This window comes from Coenobita brevimanus, chromosome 57 (assembly GCF_032717465.1).
Source record: "Coenobita brevimanus isolate Jiangsu-jjx chromosome 57, ASM3271746v2, whole genome shotgun sequence".
NCBI lineage: Eukaryota > Metazoa > Arthropoda > Malacostraca > Decapoda > Coenobitidae > Coenobita > Coenobita brevimanus.
In genome coordinates this window covers 132,081-148,781 of record NC_137010.1, presented here as the reverse complement: position 1 = coordinate 148,781, position 16,701 = coordinate 132,081, and the positions used below count along the sequence as shown (strand labels likewise).

The window sequence follows — 16,701 nt, the reverse complement described above, 5'->3', positions numbered from 1 at the left end:
ATCGTACTGGAAAAAAAAAAGAAGTTATCTCACGGCCATGATGACTCAGATTTTACCAGATGTTAACTAAATATGGTGGAAATGGTGAGGGCCATCCAAGGACGATTTTTTTTTTTTTTTTTTAGCTGACCATTGTGTGTGTGTGTGTGTGTGTGTGTGTGTGTGTTAACGAAATAGCCTAACTTTAGTTGTTCTGATCAGATTTTAGCCAACTCAGTGTTATAATGATACCTTTTAAAATAATACAAGTCCCAGCCTCAACCTGTAAAGAAAACGTTCGGGACTATGGGTAACGTTAGTAAAGATAATTTCTGTGCGTCTTTCCTGCTTGACCTTCAGCGACGTTCCCCAGAGCGTTGAGGTTTGTACTGAATGGTAAATAAAGAATCTAAATAAACCCAGAGTCTTTTCCTCCTCAAGTCGTCCCGTGTTTCTTTACTGGGTTTGTAAATGAACTGAATATGATCATTTTTAGTTTTTTACCCCATGCGCCAGTGTCTCCCTTTGCTTTCATGCTTTTTTTTTTTTTTTTCTGAATGTTAAATAAAGAATCTAAATCTAAATTAAAAATGTAAGGTGCTCAATGAAACTCAGGGTGAATCTAATGAGAAATACAGGTAATAATGACAAACAGGTAATCAATCATACATCTAAGAATAATTTTGAGGTGTTGCCCATATCGCTTTCCAGAGTAATAAGGGTTTGGCATCCTCTTTCTCTCAGTTAAGTTACATTTGTTACTGGAAGGGTTAAGGGTCACCCAACGAGGAACTCCACATTAAGAACAGGTAAAAAATCAAGATCACACACACACACACACACACACACACACACACACACATAGGCCAAAATACTGTCCCTGCTTCATAACCCCGAAACACAGGGGCCCAAACTCACAGCCTCCACGTAAACATCAGCAGTTCCTAATTGCCTTGTGTACTCGTAGTTGACCCGCCTACGTAACAACCACCCTCACCCCTCCTGACCCTTCCCTCCCTCACCCTGACTTCCCTTCCTTACTCCACCCCCTCCCTAACCACCATCACACTTTGCCCTCACTTCCACCCAGATCCCCTCCTACACCCCCACTTCACCCCCTGTACCCCCCTCCCTCCCCCTCCCCATCCCATCACCTCTCTGTCTCCCTTCCACTCTATCCCCCTGATCTCCTTCCACACTCCACACCACCCCCTCCCTGACTCCCTCCCCCTTCCCACCCCCCTCACTTATACCCTCCACACCCAACCTCCTCCCAGACCCTCTCCCCCACCCTCACTTTACTCCTCCCTAACTCCCTCCCCCATCCCTCTCCCTGCCTAACCCCCTCCCCTACTGAGTGATTCACATTTACCTTTATTTACGGAAGGTACTGAGGTGATTTTAATGCTAGATGTTTATTCCAGTATAATAATAACAATAATAATAATAATAATAATAATAATAATAATAATAATAGTAATAATAATAATAACAATGAGCAATTATGATGATGATGACGATGATAGTAGTAGTAGCAGTAGTAGTAATCGTAGTAGTTGTTGCTGTTGTAGTAGAGTAGTAGTAGTAGCAGTAGGAGGAGAAGGAGGAGGAGGAGGAGTAATAGCAGTACTAAATGAATGAAGGAATGAATGACCAAACAAAAATCTTTCTCCAAACACGCAGCCCTAAATACCTATCCTTCATAAGTCACTCTTCATCCACTCACTATCCCCCTAAAGAGAGAGAGAGAGAGAGAGAGAGAGAGAGAGAGAGAGTTTAAATTTTCCCCTCAGAACTCAACGCCTAGGATATATCATTTTCTTTTTTCTCATGGGTTTTTATATTCGTTTGTTTTCATCTGACGGGACTGGGCCACTCTCACAGCGTCAGTGCTAAATATTGATTGTATGAAATTGATAAGCCTCAGTTATGAGGATGAAGTGTCTCCGTAATTACTACTGTATACTCTATTCACTTCAAATACGTGTAAAATTGTCATCCCTCCATCCTAAATACTGAGCTGTAGCATTACTCGTAGAATATGGTGTTAGTCACGAAGAAGTGCTATGGAAAGGATATAGGGTCGTAGTACCGTCTTATTCTGCCACTGAGCTACAGGAAATAAGCTGCAACAGGGTGAACATTTCGTTAATCGAAATCTCTCCATCCGAAAACCTAAGCTATAACAAATTAGCACTGGAATATGGTGCTAATCACGAAGAAGTTCGTTCGTTTCGTTTAAAGATTTCCTGCACAGACAGGTATAGTGCGGACTGGGCCATACATTAGCCCGGTCAATGGGATATGGGCTGGTTAAAAAAAGTGTAAGGGGGGAGGACAGGAACTGGGGATTGCCCAGCACACACGTCCTGTCTCATGGCTGGCTTTGTGGTGTGTGTGGCACGAAGAAGTGCTACAGAAAGGATACACAGTCGTAATATTCCCTCATTGTGTACCGAGCTGCGGGAAATAAACTGAAAAAGACCTACCGTAGATCTCCAAAATACACGTACTATTGGTGTAAATAATGCTGAGCTATAACAAGAAATTAACACTCAAATAGTATACTAGTCACGAAGAAGTGCTACAGAAGTCTCATTCCGCCACCGAGCTACGAGAAATACGCTGAAAAGAAAAGGAGCAAAAAGCCAGTTTAATCTGAACGAACACTAGGTTATTTTATGATTTATCGCGAGTGTCTAGTGAAGGAAGGGATGTTTTTTATGGGGCGTTAAATATTCCCTGTAAGTTATTTGTGCGAATTATGGCGATAGAAATGGAATATACTCGTTTATGACATGCAAGAGTGGTGTGTGAGTTTCTATGAGTGATCTAGTGCTGGCAGTAGGTGGAGGAGGAGGAGGAGAAAAGAGCAACATAATAATAATAATAATAATAATAATAATAATAATAATAATGATGATGATGATGATGATGATGATGGTGAGGAGGAGAAGGAGGAGGGGGAACCGGTGAAGAGGAGAAGTACGGTAGTAAAAGAAGAAGAAAGAGAAGGAGGAGCGGAAGAAGGAAGAGGAGAAGTAGTAGAAGAAGCAGAAGGAGGAGGAGAAGGAGGAAGAGGAGGAGGAGGAGGAGAAGAAGAACAAGAAAAGACGAAAGAGTAGTAGTAGCAGTAGTAGTAGCAGCAGCAACCCCAGGCTCATCTGAACGTAAACCTACCTAGTGGACTGCAAGGGTGAAGTCCTCCTCCAGTCCACTATCCTCCTTTCGGGGCAAAGGGAGAGTTGAGGGGGGTCTGTTTGACTGAGTAGTTGAGCAGCTTGGTTACATTAGTGCCACAACATGAAGGCATCACTCTTTTGCACCAAGAATGAGTAAAGAAAATTGCAGAGAGAGAGAGAGAGAGAGAGAGAGAGAGAGAGAGAGAGAGAGAGAGATTAAAACTACAAAATGATCTCAGTCATAAAAAGGTGCCATGGAAAGGCTAACCGTTGTATTACCTGCCACTGAACCACGGGAAGGAAGTAAACTGCAATGGGACAAAAATCTCCGGCAAGTTAAATATAAATAAATAAATAAATAAAATTAATCAAAATAAAAAAATATTACATCATGCAGGCACACAAATTGCAACCTTCATACCTCCTGGTGCTCTGCCTACGATTTTACTTTTTTTTTCTTTTTCCGGGATTTACTCTGTTCACTCCTCCCTGAATGAGTCATTCAAGGAGGAGTGAACAGACCGACATAATAATATGTAGCAGAAAAGTCCGATGAAAAGGATGTAGAGCAGAGTTATTTTTGTATTCAAAGCGAATGAACTACCGTATAACAAAATCACGAAGATCAAGTCCGTCATAACTATACACTTTTCACTATCTCGGCCTTGAATTTACGTATCTCCATCTTGAATGCTGATATGAAACAACAAACACCAGAATATGATGCTACTAATGCAAGGACGTAAAGTCGTAGCATTATCAGATTTTGCCACTAAGCTATGTGAAAAAGTTATGGAGAGTGCAAGGAAAGTAAGATCCTCCCATTGCTCTTCTTCTTTCTGCAAGAACAAAATTAATCAATGTTATGAGTAAAATTATCGTGAGTTATTTTGTTTTGAAGGAAGAACATTCTTCTTTTTCCTGCGTGTTCACTTTACATGCCCATGCCCCCTTAAAGGGTTCTTGGGCCACCCTTATATAAACCTGGCCTGCCCAGTTTTTTATAATCCTAGCTATGTTCCTGAATATTATGTAATCATAGCAGACTGTCAAGCCATAATTAGCAGGGGAACATGGCGGTCTGGTGGCGTCGTCCTGGCACATGCGCAAAGTTGAAAATTGATTCACATCCACGGTATGTTCTTTCGATAATAAAGAAATAAAAAGGTACCTCTTCCCCATTTTATTTATACATATTTATATAAGTGAGTGTTTTCGCAATATCAAAATATATTTAGTAAGCTCAGAATCATTGGCATAAAAATAGGTGTAAGACTTTTACCGGATACAGTTGAAGACATCCTTGGCAATCTACCTCGTGCCGTACTCGCCCAGTAAACATTTATATAATGCAAACCAGATAACGTTTATGACTGTATTAGTGTGTGCAGTAACAGAAGGGAGGCAGCAGTATGTCAGACCTCAGCCCTGTCCATCAGATGATCTCATCATGTACTGGGGCTGTTATTACATCGCTATTTAGTAAGTTGCAACTGCTTATTCTTATGCCATGTCATGGTTACAAAATTCATATTTTGTGTTACTGGTGGTAAATGTAGCACTTGACAAGTATCATTAAGCCTCTTAAACTGTTGTGCAATGCCAGAGCTTCCACCAAGCAGCAGGCAAATTCACAGTACTTTCTTACATACATGAAAGAGCCTAACTGATGAGAGTTCATCGTGTTACTAAGGCCCCATTTACATCACGGAATATATGTGAAGTTAGGCATGAACTACCCACAGTTTCCTTCTTAGAATCTGATTAAAAGTGGGATGTGAAAAGCACTCGGGGAATAATTTGAACATCTGATTATAAGTGGTATGTGAAAGGCACTCTGGGAATAGTTTCATCTGGAAATGTGGGATGGAAAGCACTGTGGGTGGGGATCTTAGTATTTTTTTAGGTTTGGACATCTGGGGAATTTCAAATACTGTATTAACCTCCTCAGTCTTCAGATCTCCTTATCTGGAGTGTTTTGAACTGTTGAACGCCCAATTGGAAATTAATAATACCGTCATAAATGATTTTACAAATTTTTTCGGTGTTTTGGAACAGCCTATGTCAGGAAATCTTTCACATGTCATGACAGGGCTCCTGTTTGTTTGTACGTTCATTATTAGTTGCCAGTAAACGTGTGCTGTGGTTGACCATGTTTTTTTAGGGGACAGCTGATTGGTGCTTTTGTTTTCATCTCCACCAGTCACAGGTTGGCATAACTGGTGGTCACTTCGCGCCGGATAATTTGCATTTCAGTATCAGGATGGCATCTCCGTTTTCTGGCCGTGAGAGTAATTGCAAAATTTCACAGGGATTATTCAGACAAATCTGACGCTACAGTATTAAGTTTTTAAGACATTATGGTGTTCTGGCAGCTCAGGTAACTGTAAAAATCCGTGTTGCTTCAGAGATGATAAACTTATTTGTTTTTTTGGCCATAGCAACCCCATTCCAAAAACAAAAACAAAAGAGAAGAAAGTTTGATTGCCAAGTGTCTGATTTTAAGGGTACTTGATGTGGGTAAGCTAGGTTAGTATAGGTTCAGCTGGGTTAGGTAAGGTTAGGTTAAGGATTTAGGCTAGACATGCAAACTACTGGTATGTTTTCCGATGTTTTTTTATGAGTTTTGAACAGTTTTGACCATTATTTCTATTAGAAAGTGCTAGTTTTTGTGATTTTGCCCTAGCAAATCCCCAAGGTGGGGATGGAAGAAAATTGCAAAAACTAGCGATTTATGATAGAAATGAAGGTCAGAATCGTTCAGACCACATCAGAAGCCACTGGAAAAACATTGTTTGCATGTTGAAATCCAGAGATGTCTGAAACTAAAAAATTTACCAGGATTTTTTCCCCCAACATGGAATGGGGAGAAACATCAGAGAACATTCAGTACCATCCAAGTCCCTACCCCCATGAATTTGAGATTATCAGATACATAAATAGGTTTTAAGTGACAGCCATTTCATTTAAGGTAGACCACAGAATTTGGAATGTATTCTTTTGCTGCTCTCCCACAGGTTTAGAGAAATTTAGTGGATGGAAATTTATTGCAGTAATGTGAACAGTGATACCCAGCTGTACACTTTCACAGTACTGTACTGTATATACTTTTACCATCTCTAAAGCATGTCAGTATACCTTTGGCCAAGAAAAAAGGAAAGATCAGGCATCAAGACAATCATGAATAGGTTGCAATAGTGTCACCGTTTGTTACTGTATACAGTACCTTTCTAATGTCACTGTCTCTCCCTGTCTATCTGTGTGTTTTACCTCAATAGGGTATTACAGTATATGTCTATAAAATATATCAGTAGGCTTGTTGGGATCATACATCATTTTTAGTTGGAAAGGGATGGTCAGGCTTGAGGTAAAACATTTTCTGTACTGCATTTTTTTTTTTATTATTATACAAGAAATAGTTTAGAGGAACCAAGATACACGGATTTAGGATAAAAGGAGAACAAGGTGAACACATTAGCTATGTAAATCAGAGGATCATTGTATTGTGGTCCTAGTATGGTATTAATTTAACAATACACCAGGTGCTGGACACTCTCTGAGCAGATAGTCAGCACCAGTTGGTCACCAGATCTTTTATTCTTATACGGTACATTATGCATTTCAGAGTGCTATGCTTGAAAACTGAATAAACCAACAGAAACTGCCACTTTTGATTCTGTATGGGTTTCTAGTCATAGCCTTTGTGTTGCAGTGTTAATTAAATGTAGCAAACTGGGGGGGAGGGGGGGGAGTTTACTGTCTGTAGTTTCCATTAGACTTGAATCATATTTGGCCTGAATTATTGTACTCAGTGGTCTCTGAATGTATTAAAAACCAGTTTGAACCACAGTTTCCAATAAACACCACTTATATATCTCATGCTGTGTGTTGCTACATTCTGTGGGAGGCAAGCAGAACTAAGACATCTGCTGTGAAAGACAAATACCATATAACTGAATACAGTGTTTCATGATTATTACATGACGTTTCATCTGTGCTATATTAATAGGCATTTCCAAGGTAGTCTGTTTCACCAACCTGTACTTTTGACATCTACCTCTCCAGCTTCATCCAGATTGTCTGCCAGGTACAGTATTTGCTTTATCATTTCTTGCTGCATCAAGAGCATAGGAGCCCAGGGCTAGTCTGCTTAGTTGAGATATTTAAGGTGAGAGTGACCTGTTAACTGCTCCTGACTAATGGTATAATGTGAGCAGCAAACTCCAACCATTCTTCAGATGTTAACCCTCTTGAACCACATGTGGTTGGAATGCTGTAACCTGCTAGACCACCAAGCTACCATCAAGTACACATGCTTAAAACCTTTTGTGTGTTTCAGTGACACCATTTGATGTGGTGAAGGTTCGCCTACAAGCCCAGCAGCGTGCGGAACTAAGTCGTACATGCTTCCTCTATTGCAATGGCTTGATGGACCACCTGTGTAAATGTGCACCCAGCATCTGCACTAACCCAGAACATGGTGCATGGTATGAACGACCTGTCCCTGTTCACCTTAATGGAACAGTGGTAAGACTTGGCAGCAACCTTTTTCATGTATGCAGCACTTTACTGTAGCCAGGTTAGGGAAAAATTGTAAATTAGTTTTAGAAGTAGTAACTGAAGTTTAATAGGCTGTATTTTAAAAATTTGCTTTGAGCTTAAAAGGCAGTTCAAAAAAAAAAAAAAAAAAAAAAAAAATCTATCTATAGCCCGATGCCCTAATCCCGCAAAGGGTGGCCGCAGACAAAACGCCTCCAAGTCACTCTGTCACCCAACATTTGACTCCCCTCCCCCCAACTCACCCCCCCCTCCCTCATATACCTCTCAACTCCATCCTTCCACCTCATCCTCGGTCTACCTCTCCCTCTCCCTCCCTCCACCTCACCTACATACACCCTCTTAGTCAGTCTTTCATTCTCCATTCTCTCCACATGTCCAAACCACCTCAGTGTATTTCTCCTAATCTTTTCAACCACCCTCTAAATTTTAAATAAAACGGACCACTAGTACGTGGGCTTAAATTTTCAAGCTGTTAAAATTAACTTGCTTTCAGATATTGAGGTAAATATTGGAATAAAATCATCATTGTGGTCACTGCATTTTCAAGCCATTGCAGCCAAAGCAATACTACATACTGGTAGCCGACTGCAGACCGGTATTAATTCATTGAGAATCCTTGTTATTCCTGAGTTCTGTTGTCATTTTCATACTGTAAACTGGTATTAAATGTAAATGGAATTGACATTGTATGTATTTTTACAAAATAGCACACACATATACTCTACAGTATTTTGAATCATATTCATTCAAGGCATGTTGTGCTTTGTAAAGTATTGTTAAACTTTATTCCTCCAAGCTGGACTTCTACTGATTGAAGGGATGTTTTAATTTGGAATTGTTTCAGTATCTTTTATGCTGAACCTTTGCCTTCTCACCAGGATGCATTCGTCAAAATCAGCAAGCAAGAGGGCATACAGTCACTATGGTCAGGCCTCTCTCCGACTTTAATTGTAGCGGTACCCAACACAGTCATCTACTTCACCACATACGAGCAGCTTCGCACAGTCTTTCAGAGGCACTTCAGCAGCCAAGATAACCCATCCTCCTTGGCTGGTGGGATGGCAGGTGGACTGGCTAGAACCTGGGCTGTGACAGTAGTGTCACCATTTGAGCTTATCCGCACAAAAATGCAAGCCTCCAATATTTCTTATAGTGGTAAGTTGGCAGGTAATGTGAAATACAGTCAGCAAAACAAGTGTCTCTTCTCAAGGTTTGATGAATACATAGCAGAAAAGTCAAACCATCTGTGACACTCATTAATTGGGATATGACTGATGGTAGCCAGTCATCCACTACGAGGTACCTCAAAAAAATAACTCGATATTAAATTCACATCAGTTACAAAAAACTGTGATCATCACCTACAGCAACAGTTATGACTTTGATTATCAAACACAGATATGCTGGTCTTGATTTACATATGCACCATTAAGGCAAATGGCTATATTTTGCAGGTCAAAAAGTCACGTCAACACATTATAGTAAATGTACCGGTATTTAAAAATCGTAAAACTCTCTGAAACTTGCACCCTGTACATGCGCCTGTCAGTTTAAGGAGCCTGTTTTTTTTTCTTTTAAGCACTCACTAAATACTGTAACAGAAAAGTTACCTCAGAGTTCCACTGAAACCTATGAAGGTGATTTGTTAGTTTTTTTGAATAACTTCATCACTTACTTTTAATGAGGATTACCTGCACAGAAATCTGTTCTCACCAAACCACCATATGTTATTAAATAAATCCTGCTTCACTAACACTTTAGCAATATAGAAATCTGTATTTGCCAGTCACTAAAATGTATTAATGTACAGTACTTGCCAAATAGTTACACTGAGTTACTGAATAGATCATACAGCACTGTCTGACACATTAACCACTGTACATGTAAGTTCGTACTCACCAACTTCAGCCTCTAATGAAGCACCTCACACCCTTACAGAGGTGACCAAAGTGTTAAGGACACAAGTCACAAATAGCGGCATCCAGAGCTTGTGGCGAGGATGGGTGCCCACTGTCCTACGAGATGTCCCGTTCTCAGGTTTGTATCGTGGTGATCTGGAGGAAAGGGATATTTGCATTACAGTTTTGGTACGAGAAATAAATATGTATTTTAACACAGTATTGTTATATATTAATGATACAACAGGGTGAATGGAGAGTGAATGAGTTTGTAAAGTATGTCCCATGTCACTAGGCATGCTGTTGTTAAGTTTTCCTTTTGTGTTTTCTCTTTCTTTCCATTTTGGAACATGCCTCACCCAGTCCGTTGGTTGGAAAAAAGAGAGGGGGGGGGAGAGAGAGAGAGAGAGAGAGAGAGAGATTGGAATGTCGGTGATAGAATGTCACCTTCTTTAGTTGTTGTTGACACTAACACAATATATAAGTGTGATACAGAGAAACCAAGAGAAAGTTATATTCCTGACTGGTTTTGTTCTGAAGATGCAGATTGGCTTAATGGGTTAACATACTGTATGTTACATCTAGCTCTTTCAGTTCCAAAATCCTATTTAAACTTAAGATAATCTGGAAATAGCAAGACTTAACTCAAAAGGGTGTCATCTAAGGAAAGAGGTTATAAAAAAAAAAAAAAAAAAAAAAAAAAAAAAAAACAAGGTAGGTCATATATAACAATAAATTTCTATACCATAGTCCCTTTCCTGCTTGCTATCCCACTTACATCAATAACCACTATCACCAGTAAGAGTTTTTGTGGTACTGTAAAGTCAGTGGTGCTGAAACAAAGTGAAAACAGTAAATATGATAACAGCCAAGCCCATTTTACTCCATTTGAGGTGTATGGAACTAAGGCTAGACTACTATAGTCCAGTACCGTATATGTGATGATAGATAATTAGTCAACTTTCAGTGTTAAAAATAAAATTAATAATAATTACCTCTTGAAGCTCATACTAATATAAGACCGTCACTCCGAGAAGGGTATTGTAGCCACTAGACCATGAGGCAATATCTGGTTGTTAGACCAAGTTACTCCTTCATAATCTCTGCATTGCATTTGGAACTTCAGTATTAGATGTGATGGATCTTCATTGTTCTTAAGATACCTGATACCTGGTGTAGCCTCTTAAATTCTTTAGCTCAGTGACATTTTTCCATTTTAACCAGTCCACTACCAGATACTTTTATGCAGATGGCATAACCACTTCAGTCCAGTGGCATATTATTCTCTTCAGTCGCTTCAACACTAAATCTTCTTGTTCATCCAATATGAGTCTCTAGTTATGAAAAGGTTAATGATTGTTATATTGAACCCCTCCACATGGAAAAATAACTCATAAGCTTAATAAAACCATCTGAAGGTAACAAGAATAAAATAAAAATGACTTCCTCAGACTGTATGGGGTTGCATTAAGGCTGTTTTGAAATCTGTCTTGATGGAAAAGTCCCAGATGCTGAATGAAACCATCTGAAGGTAGTAAAAATAAATAAATCAAATAATAATGGTGATGATGATGATGATGTGGCTGTAGGGGTTAAATTCTCATCTAAAGGCAGCAAAAATTAAATAAAAGTGCTATTCTCTGACAGTGCTGTGAACTCCATGTTGTCTTTCAGTGCTGTATTGGCTGACATATGAAGAACAGAAGATCCTAATGAACCAGCAGCAGCCCACGTTTGAATTTACCCTGTGCGCTGGAGCCATTTCAGGAGGGGTGAGTAGGCAGCTGTACAGGTAGTCAATAACATACAGTGTACAGTCGATACATGCTAATTGCCACCCTTTTTTATTTATTTATTTTTATTTTTTGGATATTAATGGCAGTTATCCATACATAGTAAGTCCTTGTTATAAGCCATCCTTTTTTATTTCTCATTTATTTACACAGTATACATTTTTTGTCTTTAATGGTAGCCTCCCATACACAATAAGGCCTTGTTCAAAGCCATCCTTTATTTATGTATTTTTGTTACTAAGTCTGCTGTAGATTACCAAAAATTGTTTATTAATATTCCATTGCTGCATATAAAGCTCATTTACCTGTTGCCCTTAGTTTACAGTACCAGTTGTATAGAAAAGCTTATTAAAAAAAAAAACTTACATTATAATGATAATTGCTTTTGCTTTATGTGGGTTTGTGTTATGGAAAACTTTGCTTAACATGATCACTAAAAAATTATACTTTTTTTTTTTTTTTTCCCACCTCACTGGGCTTTTCTCTCTGTTTATACTGTACACTCTTTAACTCAGAGTTGCTTTCTAGCGCAATTTTTAGTTCAAGCACGCAAGAAATGAGATGTTAGAGTATCCTAAGAGTATTAGCATTTTTTGTTTTGTTTTTTTCATGGCATTTGCTTAGTTCCATTTTAAGTAGAAATACATTTTACTTAGTAACATGTAAACCTAACCAAAATAAACTGTGACAGTATATCTTTAGTGTCCAATCAAGAGAGTAGGGGCTTAGGGCTGTGTTACTCATTCCATTGATATATTTTCTCTTTTATCTTTGCCATCACCAGCCAATTTATTCAAACAAGAAAAGTCAGATATTGCCTTCGTTAACCTGTACCACATGAAGTTTCCCAAAGCTGAATAAAATAATATAGAAAAAGAAATTGGAGTATATGGTGCTAGTCAGTTTGAATAATGATAGATGACAATAGTGGTAATGGTAGATGATGATGATGGTAGTGGTGGTTGTGGTGATGGTGATAATTTTATCCAGTACTTTGAGGCAGAAATTGAAATCCACATTATTTTTCAGATTGCAGGCACACTAACTCTGCCTCTGGATGTGATAAAGACACACCGTCAGATTGAACTCGGTGAGGAGATATTCTCAGGTCAGCCTGAACCACCACACCCCTGCTTTGTTCTAACGCTACAGTCGGGTGGGGAATGCAGGAGTGGCAGCCACTATGGACAGCCATGAGCATAAGTTTACTGACAACCCCCTGCCAGCATTGTGTCCTGTCTTTCATATTTCTCATTCGTCCCCAAACAACAGAGCGTACTTTTCCTTCTCATGCTATTTTATTGTGTGCTTCATATTGTCATAACATACAACAGTTCTTGTGACACCTTGCATTGACATACCTGGCTAAGAAGTGTTATTGAACTTTTCCTCATTGTTGTACATTACAGTATAATTATACTAATATTGCTTGTTCACTGATGTACACTGTTATAGACACATTAACCTGTTAGACTGTACTAATGTTCACTAGCATACAGCACAGTAGTTGGGACTTCTGTAAAACCACATCCCTGTTTGAGCACTGAATACTAGTTTGGTGGGGAATGTAGCAGTGGTCGTCAGTAGAGACATAAATTTGGAAGATTGTAATATTCTTTGGTCACTAATATTGTTGAAAGTTCTTTAAAAACTAGTAGTCACATGTTAGAGTAGGGAACTGCAGACTGAGACAACCCAATGTCAGTTGTAGGCTAGGGCGGAAAACAGTCAAGGGGTTTGAACATTATTAGAACAGTATTTAGTGATCTTCCACAACACTCACTGACATTACAGAAACACACCTGCCATTTGATTGGCATGAAGGACTGCCAAGTGATACGTCGTCATTTTCTAATGCACCACATCAGACTTTGGACATTGGAAAAGTACCATAGCCCACTCTCACAGATTGTAAGCTGAAGTTTTCATTTTCATGGCAGGCTGCATGCTTGGCCATGTTGGCTGGGCAGTAAATATTTTATACTATTTGACTGATTCTTTTTCCCAGAAATACGTTGCTTTTATTGCCATACGGCACACACTATTGGTTTCCAAATTATCACTCTATCTTACAGTTGGATAAATGAAATAAAAATCAAGAGTATGACTACATTTCATCTCTCTGAATTAAGAAAAGCATTTTATAAAAATATTCTCTGCCTTGTAACTGAAAACTTCCCACAGCCATAAAGATTTAACAGTAAATTTAGAAGCAGATTATCATAAGTTTTCCAGTTGTAGTTTTGGAGTTTGGTACAACCAGTAGTTCCTAAAGAAAACAATAAAATAAAAATTAGGGAAAGCATATCTGAGCCAGCAGCTTTAGGCATGTCTCCTGCTGCTTCTTTGACCCTGCGAATGGGTAGAGTGTTTTGTTATGTTTCATGGAACCTGTAATCCTACTATGACTCGTGAGAACATGGCGCAAATCACTTGAATGTTTTTCATATTAACTGCTTCTGGAAGTGTTATGAAACTGTTCACATTACCAGTGACTTTGTAGAGTCAGCGAGGCAGTACTAGAGTTGTGTTGACTATGAATGGGTTATTGGTGACAATACAGTAGTAACTTTTGCGGGCTCCTTTGGCTCACTCTAAGCCAAATACAGTCATTGGGCATTTGGTGGACTGGAATGTTAGAGTCATCCCCACCATGAAAGGGCTCACAAGAATTACAAGAAGGGTTTATTTAGCTCAGTAAAAGAGTGACATGGGCTTGAAAGGCACTGATCAGGAGCCATGATCTTGTCAGTTATGGAAATTTCATGGCACCCCTTCTTCAGCAATTTGTTTATGTATAAAGCACATCAAACAGTATTGTCTGATGTGTTTTGTTTATATATATATATTTATATGCCATCTTATTACTGAAAAGGTACTAATAACATACTGTACAAAAGACAGGTGTAGTATCCAAAGTTGTTGTCATTGCTCTACCCTGGCTCTGGCTGAGCAGACGGAGTGGAAGGAAACATAGCCCTCGAGAGGGTGTGCTGTGTATAGGAGATATGTATAAGTAGTGTTAGTGTTGTCTTTGACTGCTTGCTAAATGTGGTTGAGTTCCCAGTCTGGGAGTATTGTCCAAGGCCAGCTACCAGGCCTTGACCCTGTGGTAATACTTTCCAGGATAATGGTAACCACTCTGATACCTTTTTTTGATGGGCTAATGAGTGCTACACCATGCCCAAGGGTGACCTAGGATTATGCAGGGCAGGGGCAATCATCTCCCCAGACGTGAACACTTGCTTCTGGTGCATACCCTAGGTATACAAAGTAAAGGTAGAAAGTTGCACTTTGGTTTTAAAGAAGCCTCCCTCTGCCAGTAGAGCATTAACGGAATTGAACCTGGGTTTTCCTTTCATATCCAACTCATATGCCCTAAGGAGATAAGTAGCCTTGCACTTTGTCTTCAGATTCCATGTGAATGTAGGATATGGGTTAGGATGTTTTTGTTCTATGCAAGGGTATAAATAGTTTGTAGCAATAAAAAGCTTCATCCTCACCCTGCTAATCTGGATTTCTATCTTGTTTTGAGGAGATGGGGGGGGGGGGAATAAAAAGTTATTGTGAATTGTTTAAGCCATGACACCACCGTACATACTGACTTGTTATTAATGAAATAGTAGCATGATTCCAGAAGAGTATTTGTACTGTAAAAATTGTTCCATTGTGCAAGTCAAGTGAGGCATTACTGCCGTAATCATCGAGGAAGTTAATAAATCAGAAAGGATAAGCACCAGCCACCCTGACCTCTTCAGCCTGGTTATGTGTTTTTCATTTTATTCTCATTGCCTTCAGATGATTTCATTCAGTCTAGGGGAGGCCTCTTGTTACCTCCACCAAGGAGGTTATGTTTTTTGCCAGCATTTATTTGTCTGTTAGCAGGATTACTCAAAAAGTTAAGAATGGATTTTGCTGAAATTTTTTGGATGAGTAGGGTTTGGCCCAAGGAACAGTCAGTTAGATTTTGGTGGTATTCTGGAGTATCATCCAGATCCAGACATTTTTTAAAGGATTCTGTACCATTGTGGGATGGTGGCAGTTTCAACCTTTTTGCCTGTAACTCGATAAATAATGCCTACAATGCTTGCACAAAAATTACAAGATGACATCTCCACAAGATCTACAACACACTCCACCTTGGCAGAGGTTTGCAATCTTGGATTGCTCTTGTTGTGATTGGGTTAATGAAGTAAAAGGATCTGGTAGTACTGTACTGTACAGTACTGATAAAATACTGTATATCATCAGAGAGAAGGGGTGAAGTTGCATCATCTCATTACACCACCAGTTTGGGGCGGGATTTTAATTCAGTTTAAAAAGACATGTTTCCTTCAGAGCATTTTCTCCCTTAACAGAAAATGGTGGTAAGAACTCCGGCTCTACCAAGCACATGTTGAAGGAGATCTACCGGCGCCAGGGGATCCGAGGACTCTTCTCTGGCCTGGTCCCTCGGCTAGCCAAGGTCATGCCTGCCTGTGCTATAATGATATCCTCCTACGAGTATGCTAAGAAGGTCTTCAGGCATCATCGGCAACAGCTGGCTGTGGAACAATAACGTTATTGGTTTATCTGCTTTGTTGCTGTCTTGAGTGCTTTTAGCCCTTCTCATCTATGGTACAGTAAGAATCCTTTTATTTATAGTTAATTGGATTGCCAGGCCAGAGGAATAATTCAATACAGAATATTAATACAGTTTAATATACACAGAACATTATGTTGCTTACAATTAACTGCAACTGTTGCCTGTCAGAGAAGAAGTTTTATATGTCTGTAAATTTTGGTCAGATTTTTACCTAATTTAATAGCAGTATACAAGTGCACAGCACACACAAATTTGTGTATATAGTCTTTGAAGGGTGGGGGATGAAAAAATGAAAAAAATGGATAATTGGGGAATCAAATTAAAGGGTTCTAACTGTACAGTACTTTTTTTGTTATTCTTTTCCATTTGTCCAGCAGTTTTATTTGCCTTGGCTACATTGTTCTCTTCTTGGCCAGTATGTATTTATTGTTAGATTCTCACACTTCAGGATCTGTACCTGAATATAATGGAAATGTGTTAGTTGTCTGGGAAATATGGTACATAGGTCATTAATTCCGTGAGGGCATAATCAGTAGAAGTCACTGCAAACATTGTAAAACAGTCAGCAGAATCTCTAACCCACAAGTGTTGCAAATGGAACTCAGTCATATTAAATATTAATATATCTTTGTGTGGGAGATTTACAGTATGCATCTTGGGCAGAACAGAGAGCTCAGTGTTTGAATGATGAAGTAATTGATATA

At 39.2% G+C, this 16,701-nt stretch overlaps 1 protein-coding gene across 1 annotated transcript; it reads left to right on the top strand.

The window, feature by feature from the left end:
- Positions 1–4,493: 4,493 nt before the first annotated feature.
- Positions 4,494–16,167, top strand: LOC145402216 (mitochondrial glutathione transporter SLC25A40-like). Its single transcript, XM_080274334.1, has 7 exons — positions 4,494–4,643; positions 7,501–7,688; positions 8,600–8,876; positions 9,660–9,758; positions 11,294–11,391; positions 12,442–12,502; positions 15,771–16,167. Exons 1-7 carry the CDS (start codon positions 4,574–4,576, stop codon positions 15,968–15,970), a joined length of 993 nt encoding a protein of 330 aa, XP_080130460.1. The 5' UTR covers positions 4,494–4,573; the 3' UTR covers positions 15,971–16,167.
- Positions 16,168–16,701: the final 534 nt, after the last annotated feature.